An 18338-nucleotide genomic window follows, 5' to 3' on the forward strand; every position below is an offset into this window, starting at 1 on the left:
AAGACAGAAAGGTTTGGATTATGGTTGTATTTTTTCACTCTTACAGTTAAATTTACTTATTTGAAAATCAATGGTAAAACACAGGTTGCAATTCCAGAAGACTGTGCTTCTTTAAAACTTCCTACTGAGAGTTAAATTTCAGTGGAAGCCATTTGGGAATGTAGTAAAGGAGGAGAAATGAATGTGGAAAAGAAAGTTTAAAAAGAGACTGATGCTGTACCTTTGTTCCAATTGTTTCATAGTTGCTGTAATCTGATTGGTTTTATCCTCTAGTCGACCAATTATTTCATTCTTTTCTTTCATGGCATCGTCAGAAACCTATTTTAAATAGAATAATACTGAAATAGGTTTTATATTAAACTATACTTTTGATGCGTTAGAGGGACAGCCAAGTTAGTCTGTCACAGGAAAAACTTTAAAAACAACAAATAGTCTGGTAGCACTTTAAAGACTAACAAAATATGTAGATGGTATCATGACCAATTCCACAAGCCAAATACACAGAAAAGGATTGGAACTACAATTCATTCACAAGTTTAATTCTCATGCTAATGGTTTAAATAGAGATACTGGATAGCTGGGACATTATTAACCAACCAACCAATGAAGGTGCCAAAGGTTCTTTATGACTATATAGAATCTGATTTTAGTTCTCTTCCTTTCTAATTGCTAACTAATGGTTCTTATCTGTCTCTTAACTATCTAGTTTTTAGGTGCTAATAAATAATCTGTTGTTTTTTTTCCAGTTACATACATACTCGGCTTTCTCTTTGATACTTATCTACTCACTGCCTCTTTCTGTCCCCCTCCCCCCACTTTTTCTTCTTCCCCTAACCCTAACCCTTCCTCCCTTATTTATTGTGGTTCTGGATATCCAACACTCCGGTGATCTGAAGAAGTGGGCTGTGCCCACGAAAACTCATGTTACCATCTACATATTTTGTTAGTCTTTAAAGTGCTACCAGACTCTTTGTTGTTTTTAAAGTTTTTTTTACTTTTGATGCTTTTCTTCGGTCTCTTCAGGAAAATATTTATAATGTGGATTTGGGATTTGTTTGCTTATTTGTTTTTTTTTAATTCCCATATAAAAAATAAAGTAATAATAAAGAAAAATATCTATATATCAAATTTCATTCTAAAGTATACTTGCATTTATTGGAATATACAAATCAACAATGGAAAATTAGACACCACTCTCTACAGAAATTATACATTTTACTAATGTATAATCTATTTAATATTTTTTTTCAGTTTATTTCTTTTACTATTTTGGGGGGGGGGTCTAATAACATTAAATGCTAATAATTTTAAATAGCTCATTACATCCAATGCAAAAATACCTATCAGCGTTAGTTTTAGTTCACACTGAGATCTTCACGGAGCCAATTCTGCAAGAGGCAAAGCACTGATACAGACTTTAGGTCTCTTTTGGAACACCAGCTAAAATTACTGGTATAGTTGAGTGATAGAAATGTAGCCATGTTAGTCTGGGGTAGCTGAAGCAAAATGCAGGACAATGCAGCACTTTAAAGATTAACAAGATGGTTTATTAGATGATGAGCTTTCGTGGGCCAGACCCACTTCCTCAGATCAAACACTATCCCAGAGGACACTACTGCCAACCTGATAGCAGACCTATATAACTTTGTTCTCACCCACAATTATTTCCAGTTTGAGAACAACTTATACCTCCAGATCAGCAGCACAGCCATGGGTACATGCATGGCCCCACAGTATGCTAACATCTTTATGGCTGACCTAGAACAACGTTTCCTCAACTCCCGTCCCCTTTCACCCTTTCTCTACCTACGGTACATCGATGACATCTTTATGATCTGGACGCATGGCCAAGAAACACTGGAGATATTCCACAGAGATTTCAACAACCTACACCCCCACCATCAACCTCAGCCTGGACCATTCTACACGAGAGATCCACTTCCTGGACACCACAGTACAAATCAACAATGGAAAATTAGACACCACTCTCTACAGAAAACCCACCGACTCATACAGTTACCTACATGCTTCCAGCTCCCATCCAGAACACACCACACGATCCATCGTCTAAAGCCAAGCCCTTCGATACAACCGCATCTGCTCTAATCCCACTGACAGAGACCAGAAGCTTCAAGATCTCTACCAAGCATTTATAAACCTCAACTACCCACCCGGAGAAATAAAAAAGCAAATTGAAAGAGCCAGACGAATACCTGGAAACCATCTACTTCAAGACAGACCCAAGAAAACCAACAATAGAACACCACTTGTCATCACCTACAACCCCCAACTTAAACCTGTCCAACACTATCAATAAACTACAGCCTATACTGGAACAGGATACCATACTCCAAGAGGCTCTGGGAGACAGACCCATAGTCTCCTATAGACAACCACCTAACCTCGAGATGATTCTTACCAACAACCACAAGACATACCACACTAATACCAACCCTGGTACCTTCGCTTGCAACAAACCCCGTTGCCAGCTTTGTCCACATATTCATTCTGCTGATACCATTATTGGACCTAACCAAGTGAGTTATAAGATCAAGAACACATATTCCTGCGCATCCAGAAATATAATCTATGCTATCATGTGCCAAAAGTGTCCGTCTGCTATGTACATTGGACAAACGTCTCAGACACTTCACCAAAGAATTAATGCCCACAAAACAGATATCAGACAAGATCACAAAGAAAAAACAGTTTCTTGCCATTTTAACCAGAAAGGACACTCTCTCAATGACTTAACCACCTGCATTCTGCTACAAAGACCTTTTACATCTGCACTTGAAAGGGAATCCTCTGAACTGTCATTCATGTTAATATTCGACACTCTCCAAAAAGGAATGAACAAACGCTTGAGCTATCTTACCCATTACCAAGATAGCTTCCCCAATTATCACCTCTAATACCATTAGCTCACAAACATCCCACTCTCCCCACCTCTAATATCATCAATTCACAGACACTTACCACCTTCCTTCCTTCCCCCCTCTCCCTGCATCCCCCTCCTGTTCTGAAATGTGATTTGTCCTTTTCATATGTGTTCATTTTTTTTAATTGTATCCTTTGGTATATATGGTTGTGACTATTTTCTTCCACTATTTGATCTGAGGAAGTGGGTCTGGCCCACGAAAGCTCATCACCTATTAAACCATCTTGTTAGTCTTTAAAGTGCTACATAGTCCTGCATTTTGGTATAGTTGAGTTCTCCTATATTATTCTAACATTATTTTAACCAGCCTCTGAAAGCGCTGAACATTCCTCCTTAAAGATCTAAATATAGGTACAGAATTGTCATTAAATCCAGTTACTATCAGAACATCAAAGTTTCAAAACACATATTGAAAACAGAAAAACTACAGATCTCTGATATTCTGCATAAACACCAAAAATAATACTGAAAAACTTTTTTTCTATACTGCCTCAGTTTATTTTATTAAAGGCAAATCAGAACCCTTTCATTACTTCTGTTCTGCTTTCCACACACAGCATTTAGAGGTGCACCGCAACATCTTGGTCCACACATGTACTTGTCTATTCTTTGCTTCATGTAATGTCATTTCTCTATGTACTTTCTCAAGTGGTCATGACTGACTTCTATTGCTGCCTGTGACAAACTGCTCCATACATGAAAATTACCACAAAGAACTTTCTCTTGAATTTCCTTGGCATTTGGTCATTTCTTAGCTGCTGTTTGTGAACTCTGAAATCTGGAGTTTGTAATCCACAGCAGAATTTCTGTGACATTGCAAACAATGTTAAATACCTGCTTACTATTCTCTTTTCTTATTACCAGAAGACTTACCCGGTGTTGCTTGGGTTATTCAAGGCAGGTGGCTGGCTGTGTGAGGGGTGCAGGAGTCAGGTCAGGGCCTTGGAGATGTGGGGGGCTCAGGGCAGGAGGCCAGTGGCATGGGGGGTGCAGGAGTCAGGGTGAAGAGTTAAGGAGGGGTTCAGGACAGGGCACTGGGGATGTGGGGGAGCACAAGAGTGGGGGGTTCAGGACAGCAGGGACTGCGCACCCCGCCCACCAGCTTGTCCTGGGAACCATCAGGAGGCTTTTTCCCTCTCCCACCTCAGCCTGGGAGAACTGGTGAGGGCTCTCTCCTGCCCCCTAACCTCTCCTGGGGTGGGGGGACCCCACTTACTCAGTCTGGGGGAGGCAATATGGCAGAGCTCCAGCCCTGCTGGCCACTCCACGGGTGGGATGGCTGCCCCCAGCAGCCACTCTCAGTATCATGTTCCTCCAAACAGCCCTTCCTTTTGCATGTTATGGAAAACAGTCCCATTCCCTGCACTTCTGGTTTTCCTGGCACAACCAAATCCTGACCTTGCTTTAAGATAGGGTAAGAGAAAGCTGCATACCAAATTTGGTGGTCCTGCTTTTACCATTTAGGACAGGGATGGGCAATAATTTTTGACGGGGGCTACTCCAAGATTTTGTAAAGTGGTCAAGGACTGTACTCTTCCATGATATTAATGGAGGAGATGCAGGGTCTGGGATGGAGGCTGGGTGCAGAAGGGAGCTTGGGGAAAGCAAATGGGGGACAGGAGGAAGAATAGAGTCTGGGAGGGAGTTTGGGTGAAAGATGTGGTTGTGACCTAGGGCAGCGGACTGGAGTGCAGGGGCTTGAGGTGTGACCTAGGGTAGGACGGAACTGTGATCTGGGGCAGGAAATTGGGGGATCAGATCTGGGAAGGGGCATGGGTGCAAGAGGGGAACAGAGGGTTTGGGTATGTTGATTGGGGGGATGAGGGTTGGGGCAGGGAGAGGCTGGGGTGCCAGAGGCATGCTCTTGCCAGGAGACTTACCAGCCAGCAGCCAAACCAGCCTGCCTCCCTGCACAGCTAAGGCTTGCAGAACTTAAAATGTTTCCCAGCTAGCCAGCAGGCCTCCCTAGCCCTGTGCTTGTATGAATAACTGAGCAGAGGAGAGGGGTCATGATTCTTCTTGGCTGCCAGTTATTCAAATAGGCAGCTCCCATTGGCCGGTTTCTGGCCAGAAAACATCCAATGGGATTGTGATAAGGGCAGAGGGCACCTCCTGAAGCTTTCCCTCCCTTCCCTCCAGTTTTGAAACAAAATGGGGCCCAGCAGCCACGTTTCTGAGCAGCGTGAGGGGCTGCAGGGCAAGCAGGAGAGCCTCCTGGGACTTCCTGCTGCCTCTGTGGGTCAGATCCACTTGGCAGGCTGGATCCAGCCCACGAGCTGTATTTTTCCCAGACCTGATTTAGTAGGAGTCCTTGAACAAACAGACTCTCAAACAGATGCACATTTCTAAAATATATAGATAAATAATAGAAAATATGGATCCAATTATCCTAATTGAGCTTCACACTTATCACTCTCAAAGCCCATTTGACCTCTTCACTATCTTCCTTTGTTTTGTTACAATTTCTCCACTGTTTTTTCTAACGACCCCAAATGGAGCACAAAATTCCAGGTCTGATATCATTCTCCCTACGTACAGTATCATGATGGCCACTTGTGCTTTAATCCTCTATGTATCATAGTGATACTTTAAAATGACTGACATCAAACCTGCTTCATGTGAATTCCATTCACTCAGGGGGTGGAGAGTAACACAGTGGCAGTTTGTCAGGGTAAGCCCCTGTTGGGCCACTGCTGCTAAATTTACCTGCACGGCTGCAGGTACCAGCGATCACAGCTCCCATTGGCTACAGATCACTGTTCCTGGCCAACGCAAGCAGCAGAGAGCAGTGCAGACTGGGACACTCCTTCCTGCAGCTCCCATTGGCCATGAACAGCAATCTGCAGCCCCCGGGAGCACTTATCACTTGTACCTGCACCCATGCAGGTAAACATAGCAGCAGAGGGCCCACCAGGAGCTAACTATGGCAGATCAGACCCAGCCCGGCCCATGGGCCGGTATTTGCCCATCCCCTAAATTAACTTATACAGGTGGCATGAAGCTCTTATTCTCAGAAAAGAAGAGCATACAAGAAGAGCGTACAAGCAGAGCGCTGAGCTAAAAAAGCAGTGACAATGAGCAAAGCTAGGAAAACAGGAGTTTAATATATTGATGAAAGAATATCACTTTTCTAAAGCAAATACTCTTCTATTGCAAAACTGTATCAAATGTCATGAGAAAGGTAGCATGCACTATTTACACACATCTTATATTTATATTTTAAAGAGGCTTCAACAATTTAAGAATATTCTCTTTTACCTGCAACTTCTGGTACATTTCTATGTTAATTGCTTTAACTTCATCTAGCTGTTGTCGAAGGCCTATGAGGGTGTCTTGTTTCTCATGAATATCTTTCTCCAACAACTTCATTGCAAGTTCTATCTCATGTTTCATACTAACTTGAACCATTAGCTCATTTTCTATATCCTACAAGATACACAAAAACACAAATTATACACTGCCACATAGATTTTGTAAATAACCACGCAACAACATTTTATATACAGGCAGTCCCCAGGTTACGTACAAAATAGGGACTGTAGGTTTGTTCTTAAGTTGAATTTGTATGTAAGTCAGAACTGGTACATATTGTAGGGGAACTCTAGCCAAACATTTCTCCAGAGCTCAGTTTTATTCTCCCACACCTCACTTCCCTCAGTCCTTTATTCTCAAGCTTTATTCTCAAGACCCTCCTTCCAGCCGACAGCGGGGGGTGTTGGAGCTGCCCAGGGGCGTCCGCGGGGCCAATGGACCCAAAGCTGGCAGAGGGGGTGCCTCCCCCACTGTCGCCGCCTCCGCGGCGTGGGGGGTGCTTCCCCTGCGGCGCTCGGGGCAGTGCCGGCTGAACCGCCTGTCAGGTGGCGCGTCTCGGAACAGGACCAGGTACCTACCTAAAATAAACCCAAGGACAGGGAATAGCAACACAAGTGAGGGATATCTACAGGGTGAAAAACTACAACGAGCATTTCTCCATTGAGTGTAGCACTGAGGGCTGCGGATAGACATGGCTCTGGGACACCTTAAATTTCAAGCTGCTGCCTTTAAAGGCAAGCAAGGGCCTCTACTGCTGCTTTGTGCAGCCGTGCAGGAGCTTGGCTAGCGGTGCACAGGAAAGAGCCGCGCACACAGCAATCCCCTTCCAACACCCCACCCCCGGAGGCTCCTCCACGGAGCTGTGCAGAAGCGGGGGTGGGGGGCACAGACGATCTCCCTTACACACGAAATTAGTAGCAGGAAAAGCGCGGAGGAAGGGGGGGAACAGGTAAAATGTCAGCAGGAGCAGAGTTAACCCTTCGCTGCAAGCAGAGGTGCCGGGGCAGCCTTTGGAGGCGAAGCGCCGCAGCCGCCCCCCATTGCCGCCGCAGCCCCAGGGAGAGCAGGGAAGGGGTGGAACGTTCCCCGCGAGCGGCGTGCGCCAGGCTCCCCAGCCAGGGGACTCTATGGCGCAGGGCCCCAGCGGCAACAAAAATGTCAGCGGGTGAAAAATTTAACCCGTCGCCTGCCGGCCTCAGCGTGGGGAGTTTTTTAAATTGGCCCTGGCGGCGCTTCGCATCCCCTTCCCCTGCGCCCCCCCCGCGGCCGGGCTCTGGGGCTGGGGCCAAGCATGCCCCGTGCGCCCCAACCAGCCACTGCAGCGCCCGGAGGCCGCAGCCCGGCGCAGGGCCGGGTGTTTAACGGCAGAGGCGGATTCCCCTTTAAATATCCCCGCCTCCCCCCCAGGTCTCCCTCTTACCGGCTCGCTCCTCGCCCTCCCTCCACCTCCTCCCGCGAACGGGACTCCCAGCCCAGTCCCACAATGCACCGGGCGTGCCGGGCTCCCTCAGCGCCGCTTGAATGGAAATGCTGCCGCCGGGGCGCAGCCAGTGCGGGGTGCCTCCCCCACTGTCGCCGCCTCTGGCGGCGCAGGGGGCACTTCCCCCCAGCAGATCAGGGAAACGCGGACCTAGCGCCCCCCCCAGCAGACCAGGGAGACGCGGAGTGGCTTTTCTCGCCACGGAGGACGCGGGCAGCGGGATCGCGGCGCGTCTCGGTGGTCCCGCCGCCCGCGTCCTCCGCGGCAAGAAAAGCCGCTCCACGTCTACCTGGTCTGCTGGGGGGAAACGCCCCCCGTGCCACCAGAGGCAGCAATATTGGGGGAGGCGCCCCCCCACCGTTCGTAACTAGGGATCCGACGTAAGTCGGATTGATGTAACCCGGGGACTTCCTGTAGTATCCTGATGCAAAACTGAGATCTGACATTGCAGGTCCTGTATTTCTGGATATTTCATCCTTACAAATAGCTACCATCTGTGAAACCTGGCAGAACAGATACCATAAATATTATGTAAAAATTACACTTAGTCATGCACATGGTGACTTGTGTTTAACTGTTTAATAAAAGCCACCTCATTTTATGTAATATAATTAGCCTAATTTCTTATAAATGAAATAATATTTTAACAATAAGAGTCAATTTTCTATTTACAATATTAAAAAGTCAACTGGGGGCTGCACCCTCTGCTCGCTGTACTCTCCAAGCCCCCTCTCGCAGAGGACAGCAACCCCGGCTTTCTCCCCTGGCCACCTGGGAGGGCCGGGCTGCAGCTGCACTAGCTCAGGTCCCTTCTGCCTTCCCCCGGCAACACCAGTCCGGCCCCTTCTCCTCCCCCCCCCCCCCCCACCAGCCCAGGCCACTTCTCCCTCCCACCCCCACACCAGCCTGGGCCCCTTCTCCTCCCTGCCTCCAGCCTGGGCCCGTTTACCCTCCCCCACCACCACACCAGCTCGGACGCCTTCTTCCTCCCTTCCACTTCCCTTCCCCCCTCACCAGCCTGGGCCCCTTCTCCCTCCGCCATCTCCCCACCAGCTTGGACCCCTTTCTCTCCCCCGCAACCCTACCCCCCGCCCCAGCCTCAGCACATGCCAGGCCCAGCTCTAACCCCAGCAGCTGGGGAGGTGCAGGGGTGTCTGCCTGCCCTGTGTGGGGCACAGGTAGTGCTGCGTGCATGCAGTGCTCCGGGGCACTGCACCCTGCTGAGGTAGGGAAAGGAGCAGTGAAGGGGGCCACTGTCCCATCCTCTCTCCCGTGCAGTCCTATCTGTGCTGCTCATCACCCCAACCCTGCCCACAGAGCCCAGGGCTGCCTGCCCGCCTGCCGGAAGCGGAAGGGAAGGAGCAGACAGGTCAGTGTGGTGGCTCCCCAGGTGCTCCGGCTGCTGCAATAAGTGCAGCCGCTGGAGAGGAGGTGAATCTCCTCTGGGGCAGCCTGATTCTGGACAGTCGGGCACCACGCTCCGGCTCCCCAAGAGTGTGGTGGCAGGGAAGCCCCCAAGAACCCGCTGCTGGCAACATAAGCCCAGCTGGGAGACATGCTCCTTGCGCCTGCCCCTGGGCTGCTGTTCCAAGCACCGTATCCTCCCCCGCTTCCCTGGGCTCTCATGGCTGCGATGTGGGTTCTGCGGGCCACTGTGCCATGTTTCTTGGTGCTGAAAGCCCTGTGGGGTGGGGGTGGAGAAACGGGAGCGGGGGCTTGTTTTAGAATAGCAATTCCAAGTGGTATGAGAAAGTAGTGAGGTTGGGCTCGAGCTGGGAGAGGGATGGGGGGTCAGAGGAATGAGGCAGGCAGGACGCATAGTGACACAGTGATGTCACTCTGTTGTCCCACAGGAAAAGGGTTTTTTTAATATATAGAGAGAAAACAGTAAGTATTTCTACTTTTGGAAAAAACATGTAATGCATATATACAAGAAACCTACTCAAAATACCGATGATGGCAAAACATTTGGAATTAATACAGCTACTAAAATGCAACACATTATTTGAACAAAAATCAATATTCTTCCTAATTATTCTTAGTGACATGACCGTTAAAGAAGTACTAATATAATGGCTCCAAGTTTTCAAAAACTTGAAATAACATTTTCATGAGGTTTGGGAAAGTGGTAGATTAGCGGCAGCACACATCTCATGGAAAAAAGGTAAAGATAGAATCATCAAAGAAATGTATTAAAGAGAAAGCAAACGCTAATCTTGTCAAGGTTTACATAGCACACATACACTCACCTGCCGCAACTGTGATTCTTCTCGAAGTTGTCTGCGTGCTTCATTGTACATTTCATCCAGACCCTGTCTAGAGTGTTTGTACGTTTGAAGCTCTGCCTCAACATCTACTTTCGTTACCTAGGCAGAAATTACAGAGGTATCTGGATGTTGTTACACATGGAACAATTGTTATAATTACATACAACTAGTTTGTGGAGAGAAAAGTTACTTAAATTCACAATGTACTATGTAAGTAGAATACACACAGTGACCAAATAGGATCCAAGATTACCTACATTATGTATTAATTAGTTTTAAATTAAGAATTAAAATTGAGCTTAAAAATGTAAACTTTGCAAAATTAAATGAACATATTTCAGCTTTGCTTTTCAACAATTTGTAAGCATATGAGTAGTCCTACTGATCAAAAGGAGACAGCACATATACTTAAGTATGTTGCTGAGCTGAGGCCCATAAGAGTAGTTTGTGGCACAAGATTGCAACAGGTCCCTAAATAACCCCAGAGGCATTTAATTCCCCCAGTTATTGAAATCTCACTGATAATAAGGGACCCCAAGTTATCCAGAAATATTTTTCAATAACTGACTCTAAAGTTATTCATAATGGCTATTCTGAACAGAACAGGATGTACAATATCCTGGTCCAACACACAAATTCTTTTCTGACAGTGTTTACAATAAAATATTACGTCAACCACCGCAAACAAAAAGCTGTAAATTTTAATCAAAGATCAAATGCAAAAGGTAAGAAAAAATTCTAAAAATATATTTAGAACAACAAAATAACCTAGTCTCAGAGGAGCAGCCATGTTAGTCTGTAACTTTTTCACTTTGCCCACAAAAGCTTATGATATTATGTATATATGTATTTTGTTAGTCTCTCAAGTGCCAAAGGATACTCGTTTTTAAAATAATCTAGATTGATTCTCACAAAATTTAGATAAGATTTATCGTAAAGCATAAATGTAACCTGTTAAATAGGCCAACTCCTTACACAAAATTATTTTAAGGCAGTCCTACTATTTGCTGAAATATAGTTGCTAACATTCAAATTACAAGAAACCAGGCAATACCATTCAAATGACAAGAAACCAGACAATGCTTAATTATATTGAATTAATTCACATACCTCTAGGTGATGCTGTGTTTTCATTAAAATAAGTGTGTTTTCACTTCTTAACTGATGATTTTCTTCCTGAAGTTTAATTATATTGTTTTTTGCTATTGCTAACTAAAAGGCAAAAAGGGAGAAAAGTGTATGACTATAACAGAACACTAAAAATACTGCAATTATTCTAATGTGTACATAACTAATATTACTGCTTATTCTAGTCTCATAGTGTGCTGAATAAGAGAACTAAATTTTGTATGCATGCAAAACTATTAGAGGTTGAACCTCTTTAGTCCAGCACCCTCGGGACCTGACCAGTACTGAACCAGAGAATCTGTCTGACCATAAGAAGTCAATGTTGTCTAGAAGCATTACCAACACCTACACTGCTTACTGGGATGTTAGAAGACATTTTGACGACATCTAGACTACAAAATCTTTTGTGGAGGCAGGAAAAGGGAATAAGGGAATTTGTGTGCAGCCATCTTGGTCTTGTTAACGAGAGAGCAAGAGTCAGGCTAAGTCTGTGGCCTGACAACGCGAGATCTGTAATTAGACGCTGCCTTTGCCTCTCGCCTCTATACAGAGATAGGGATAGAATGCTGACTGGCAGGGACCTTGAGATAAGGAGCATCTGGGTGGAACTAAATAACTGTTAGCCATCGGTGTTTGTAATGGGAAGGAGACCAATTGTTATTGTTATTATATTTATAGACAGTATATAAACTGCTTCATAATTGCTTGTATTTGAAGATCTGCCTCGGAAGGGGGGCTCCCCCCCATCCGAACCAGTTTTTCCCTTGCTGCAGCTCGTAATAAAACTGCCTCTGGCTACTTGTTGCTTACAAACTCAGAGTGAGGACAATGTTTTCTTCCACACTTTCAAAAAAGCCTCTTTCGAAAGACTACAAGCAGATTTTTCAAAAAAGCAAGCCGCTTTTTCAAAAAAAGAGTCTAGACGCTCTCTTTCAAAAAAGCACAGTTTGCATTCAATAGTGCCTTTTTTCGAAAGCGTACTTGCGAAAAAAGGCGTTATTCCTCGTAAAATTAGGTTTACCACAATCGAAAAAACTGCCGCATTCTTTCGATTTACTTCTGAAAGAACGCAGCTGCAGTCTAGACGCAGGTGACATTTTTTCAAAAGAAGGCTACTTTTTTTGAAAAAACCCTGTGATCTAGACATACACTTTGGGGTCAATTATAGCTAATTAACTGCACAGAACACTGAGAACTAGGACTGGCAGCGGTAAACAAACTTTATGGGACTACAGGAAACTTGGCCACATCTATGATCAGTGGACATTTGGCTAACTAAAACCATGCAGTACCGTGGATGTTACTGGATCAGAGTGTGCCAGACTAGAGAGATTCAACCTGTACTTATTGTAGAAGTCACATACTGAATTGAGAATACATTTAAATTAGGACCGTATTTTTTAATTCCCATCTCTTGTATATAGGAATACCTTTCAGTGTTACTCTATTATAGCTGAAGGATTCATATTTCCTTTTTTCCCTTGTTAAAGTTCTTATATATACTTCTGTTTAAACGGATATATTTTCTGATTTTAAACAGCTTCTCAGCATGGACCTCCAGGTGTTTTTTATGCAGCTTATTACTACACAAGCAAATTTCCTGGGTAAGGAAAAATAAATCTGAGATAACAAGGACTAGTCAAGTCCCACTGTGTGACAGAATAAAGACAGGTCCCAGCAGAGCATTTCTGGGCCCCTAAGCTCAATCATGGCAGTTAGGCAGTAAGTGAGTCAGAAGTGGCCTATGGGAAGAACAAAGGATTTGTAAGGGATTGCAAGAGACATGGGGCAAGAGTAGAGGGGCAGTATATATGCTGTTCAAAAATTTGGATTTGTTCACCTACGGAGTAAACTAACAGCCTCCTAAACTTCTATATGTAGAAATAATCACATTTTCCCCATTTTTCCTTCTGTAAGAAATCAGAGGAAAAACTCCTCTTCTTCTCTTAATCCCAAATATTTTGTTATCTATTATAAGTTTTAAGACATTCGAAAGTATGGGATGTTAAAACAAAAACAAACAACCTAGTACAGAGAGCCAGACAAACTTACACCTGCATATTGTAAATGAGCTTTTAGAAAAAGAATCCCTGTTGGTTTGAGCTTAGACCATTGTATATTGTCCACTCAAGTAGATCTAGCTCATCATGTAATAACTAGTGCCAAGGTATACTCTGTGGACTGGTAGTCTAAAGAATACCTTTATTCAGTGGTCTCCACAAAATGGAACTGTCAGCAACACCCAGAACATTTAAAATTCTTCCGTACACTCCTAAATCCTATACTATGAAATTGCAATGCTTTACGGCATTTTTACTAATCCAGTAGCCAACTGGGATAAAGCTGACCACAAGTCCAAGCAAACACTGTGTTATTTTTTCAGACGGAGTCAAATGTAACTGAACATGTTAGGCAGTGTTTAGACTGTATTTGTAGAGAGAGAGAAAAAAAACACAGTCACTACCGATTAAAAATATTATTTTGTGTTACTAAGAAACAATACCTCTTCAATTAGTTTAGTGTTTGACTTCTCTAATGAATCAACTCTTGCATGAAGGCTGCTGACTGTGCTACTGAAAGTAATAAAGAAATCAATATTCAGTATTAAACCAAAACTCATACAACCAAACACAAGAAGTTTCATGGCAAGCACTAAGTTTATTAGCAACAGCCAATAGGACTTCACTGATCATTGCACTTGGAAATGGTTAGAAATTATCTTCCTTTAGCAAATACTTACATGATACTCTTCTCTCTGCAATTCTGGTCACTGCTGACAACACTGTCATCATCGTTGCCACCCAACCCCACTATTTGGTTGTCATCTTTCACTCCTGCTCCCTCATCCACAGAGTGTCCAAATGTTGCTGCTTTGTCCTCAGTAAGTTTTCTAGAGTGCTGTCTTTGATTTTGGCCATACAATTAAAATTCTTTCCCAGATTCTCAGCACTTCTCCAGCTTCACTACTTAACTGCTCCCTGGCCTCCTTTCCCCTTTGAGGTCCTTTCAAAACACAACTACTAAAATCATTTACCTGCCCCATCATTCAAATCATTTCCTCCTTGAAATCCCGCTGTTAGCCCTCCTTTTCCCACTACATTATTTTCAAGCTCTATAAATTCAAAGTTATGTGCTTTCCTACTTATCTCTTCTATAGATTCTCCCTCCCACCACCCCTCCTCTCCACTGTCTCACTGCCCATTTCTACCACAGGCATATTCCAGGCTGACGTTTATGCACTGAACAATCCCCGATCTAGTCTGTAAAGACAAGTGTTCTTTCCTCCAATCCTACTTCTATTATGATGCCTATAGAAGGCTCCAAACTGATAATCTATGGTCAGATGGAGGGAATTAATAGGATTTGTTATTTGTATGTGGTTGGGAGCAACTAGTTTGTGAGTTGCTCAGTAGAAAAAAGGAGTATGTGTATGTGAGCAGAATTTTTTTTAAATGTCTTGAAATCATCAAGTTTTAAACATAGGCAACCTCTGTATCCACTTGATCTTACTGTGGCAATTCTACTCTCTCTCCCTCCCCCACTTCAATTTGTTACATCTCATTTGTTGTCTCATACTTCCTATTACAGAATTCACAGGTGACTGTACAGTGTTTAGCATAATGAGGCCCCAGTAGTAAACAGGGCATCTTGTTGCTGTTGCCATACAAATAATGATCAACAAGCACATTACTGATGTTTAAAATAACAACGTGCTTCTTCAGTATAGCTTCAACTTCTACCGTGCTAGTTTTTTGCTTTACACAGCAATACTGCGAACATCTTCACTGGCCATTAAGTCGTGGAACCTTTGTTCAGCTGGACAGAAAAGGAAAAATGCCCCCTTTAACTACAGGAATGAAGTACAGCAGGCAGGCATAAAGTGGGCCACTGTGCGTTGAAGCTCCCATCCCCAAGTGGATTACCTTTTTCAAACAAGAAGCAAGGAAACAATATACCTGGGCCAAGTTGGCAGAAAAGGGGGAGGGTAACACTGCACCTTTCCCTGACAGCTGACTACAAGAAAAGGGAAGTATTTATATGCAGGGAAATGCCCAGAGAGTCCTCTTTAACGAGACCAGGTGAGCAGCACCCTGGTTTCTGTCCCACCCATGGAAGGAGTTAAAATACAAAATTGTGTTATGATCTGCTGCAGGAATATGATCAGTCCCCTCTTCTCTTGGGGATGTGAGGGAGATAGATGGCTGAGAAGGAATTTTTCCTCACTGCCAGATTGACCTAAGGAAGGTGGGCCTTTCACCTTCTCCACAGCAAGTTGGGGATATGGATCAGATAAAAAAGGATGGGTAGTAAAGATTTAAAGGAGTCGTGCTTTAAAGGTGAAGGGGAAAAATAGATAGGGCTCCTAATCAAATCGCCCTTCTTCAAACCCCCCTTCCCTTATCTGTTCTTTATAATTTTATCTGCCAGGTAATCCCAGATATTTTAAAAATAAAGCAATGGCCTAATTAAACTCAAATTCAGTGTCTCCTGTCATTCCAGCACAGCCGAACAATTAAAGTCCTAAGTTTTACACAGCAATGCTCTGCTGGGGGATTTCAGCAATGGAAGAATGGAACTTCCCCAAATCAGAACAGAGGCTCATTTCAAGTCACAGATTTGCTCTTAAAATAAAGATTTAATAAAAGTGATTTTTGATAATACATTATATTTTATATAGATATTTCACAATGCATGTTTATGAAAACAAAACATAATCTGAAAATCTTTTCCCCTCCTGAATTCCACAATCACGTAGAAATAAGTTCCTCTGGAAAATGTTCTTTGTTTTACTACAAGCTTCATTCACTAATTCAATTCCATCTATTTTTTCTAAGGAGAAACAGCATATCAGGATCTGTCTGCATACCAATTTTATGAGCATTAGAAAAAGCTGTCACCTCAGTTCTAAGTACCACATACACTGGCTAGTTGCTGGTAAACTCTTCTTTCCAGATAACTCTTTTTCTAGATCTCCAGACTACGTCTAAACTACAGGCTTCTTGAGCAAGCAGGGCCAGACGGAGGCATAGGCGAGCCAACCAATGGGGAGCGCCTGATGGCAGCTGTAAGGGGCGCACAGCATCCCTTACAGCTGCCATCAGGCCCCGCGTGTCCGGCTCCCACAGCGCTGGCCCACCCACATCCCCACGGCGCCAACCAGCAATGCCCTTCCCCCCACGGCCGCAAGGCCCTACATGGCCCGGAGTGTGTGCCAGCAGCGATGGCCGGGCTGGACTGGGCCATGCTTGCACCGTGCGCCCTAGGGGAGGGCCCCTGGCTGCACGCCAGCGGCTGTAGCCGGGCCGCACATGCGCCATGCGCTCCGGGGGTGGGCCTGTGCATCCTAGGGAGGTGGGCCCGCTCCCCACGGGTGGACCCGCACATGCGCCATGCGCCCGGGGGCGGCACCGCGCGCCCGGGGTGCCAGAATAAGTCGGGCCGGCCCTGTGCACAATGTGCTTTTGTGCAAGAGAGCAGCCACACTGCTGGGCGCTCTTGTATAAGAAAGCTCTGATGGCCATTCACAGAATGGCCATCACAGCACCTGTGCTTTTTTCCATAGGAGCACCTCTGGAGCGTCCACACTTGCCTTCTTGTGCAATAGCTGTAGCGCTAAAAGCAACTGTGCCTCAGAAAAGGAGGTTTACCCTATGGCGGAAAAAGCCCTCTGTTCTGCCATTTAACTGCCCATTTAATTGTGCAAGAGCTCATTTGAGGTGTAGATGCTCCCCAGGTTTTTGCGCAAAAACCTTGTAGTGTAGACGTAGCCCCAGTGAATACAATTATAGATAGGGTCCACCATTTACCTATCAAACTTGGTCCTCAACATTACAGCCACAACCAAATTGCTATGGAGAAATTGTTAATGGAATCCTTGAGCAATCATTATCTGGTCATGTTGCTAGAGTGGAATGTGGACATGGTCACACATTTCATGCTGTAAGGCCAAAGATCGTAAGGTACAGCCATCTCTTCCCGTGGAGTCTGGTAAACACAAAGCAGTTCAAGAACTGCCAGTTCTGCCCTGTTTTGTTTTTTCCCGTACTCCAGATCGAAAGAGAAGAGGCCTACCCATCAAACTGACATTTGACTTCTCTTACTCAGTCTCCCCAGGATAAAATATATGTTTGGCAATTTCTCTCCATCCTCAAACTAAGTAGGATGGGTTTTTATTCTTTTCTCCTGCCGAGCTCAGGATACAGGGGAAGAGGGAGAAAGGTGTGTTTTAACTTGGAGGAAGTCTGGACTGACACTCATTCCCCAACAAATACTTACTTTAGTTGTCTGTTCAGTTCCTCAACGTAATTCTTTTGGTCCAAAATTGCAGCAATCTGGACATTTCTAAAGATAGAAACCAATGAATATTAGCAAGCACATTTATCTATACATTCAAAAATATGAATCTTCTATAAGCATATGAAAAAATACATATTAAAAATTCTATAAAAATACATGGAAGTGGCTTAATTTTATTGCGAAAACTAACAATCCCTACAATCAGATCATGTAGTAATGACAGTAGTAATGTGACAAAAACCGATACTCCATTATTACAAATAAATGTAACTTTGTGAGCTAGAATAGAACAAAGAAAATAGCTCATTTTAAAATCAACAAATTGGTAAAACAACATGGTCCTGTGGATTCGCCACAAAATTATTCTGCATAAAATTGCTTTGTTTATTTAGAAATCTAAACAAATAAAATGAATATGCTAAATACTACAAATGTTCAACAAATCATTTAACTTCATATGTAATATCCAAGGTGTTTTGACTGAACATACCTTTCCTTACTCCCAATATCATCTTCGTTCTTTAAATACATAGAGAAATCAATCACACCAACCTAGAATGAATAATGTTGGAATAAATAATTTTGTTATTCATGCCTTTGTATATATTTAACTGCCAAAATCTCAGTCAGTCCAACCTCTCTTAGGGTATGTCTACACAGCAAAGTTATTTCGAAATAACTCTACTAGCGTCTACACAAGCCAACCGCTATTTTGAAATTAATTAGAAATACCGGAGGACATATTTCGAACTTGGTAAACCTCATTCCACAAGGAACAGCGCCTATTTCGAAATTGCTATTTCAAAATAAGAACTGTGTAGACGCAGAATAGGGGCTATTTCGAAATAGGGGGCCTCCAGTCCTTCCCAGGGTGCCCTGCTGGCCACTCTGGCCCCAACCTGGCAGCCACACA

General features: G+C 44.2%; 1 protein-coding gene across 9 annotated transcripts in view; it reads right to left on the minus strand.

The window, feature by feature from the left end:
* RUFY2 (RUN and FYVE domain containing 2) overlaps positions 1-18338 on the minus strand; it is an 89476-nt gene that overhangs the window by 45770 nt on the left and 25368 nt on the right. For all 9 annotated transcript variants that reach the window (XR_012905593.1, XR_012905594.1, XM_006125259.3 and 6 more), the window contains 7 exons: positions 17916-17977; positions 17405-17470; positions 13632-13701; positions 11111-11212; positions 9983-10099; positions 6200-6367; positions 221-318 (listed from right to left, as the gene is read on the minus strand). Coding sequence is in view for 7 of the 9 variants with exons in the window: in XM_006125259.3 (XP_006125321.1) it covers positions 221-318; positions 6200-6367; positions 9983-10099; positions 11111-11212; positions 13632-13701; positions 17405-17470; positions 17916-17977 (683 nt within the window). In the remaining 2 variants the exon portion in view is untranslated. The remainder of the gene's footprint in view (positions 1-220; positions 319-6199; positions 6368-9982; positions 10100-11110; positions 11213-13631; positions 13702-17404; positions 17471-17915; positions 17978-18338) is intronic.

This window comes from Pelodiscus sinensis, chromosome 8, assembly GCF_049634645.1.
Source record: "Pelodiscus sinensis isolate JC-2024 chromosome 8, ASM4963464v1, whole genome shotgun sequence".
NCBI classification, from domain to species: Eukaryota; Metazoa; Chordata; order Testudines; family Trionychidae; genus Pelodiscus; species Pelodiscus sinensis.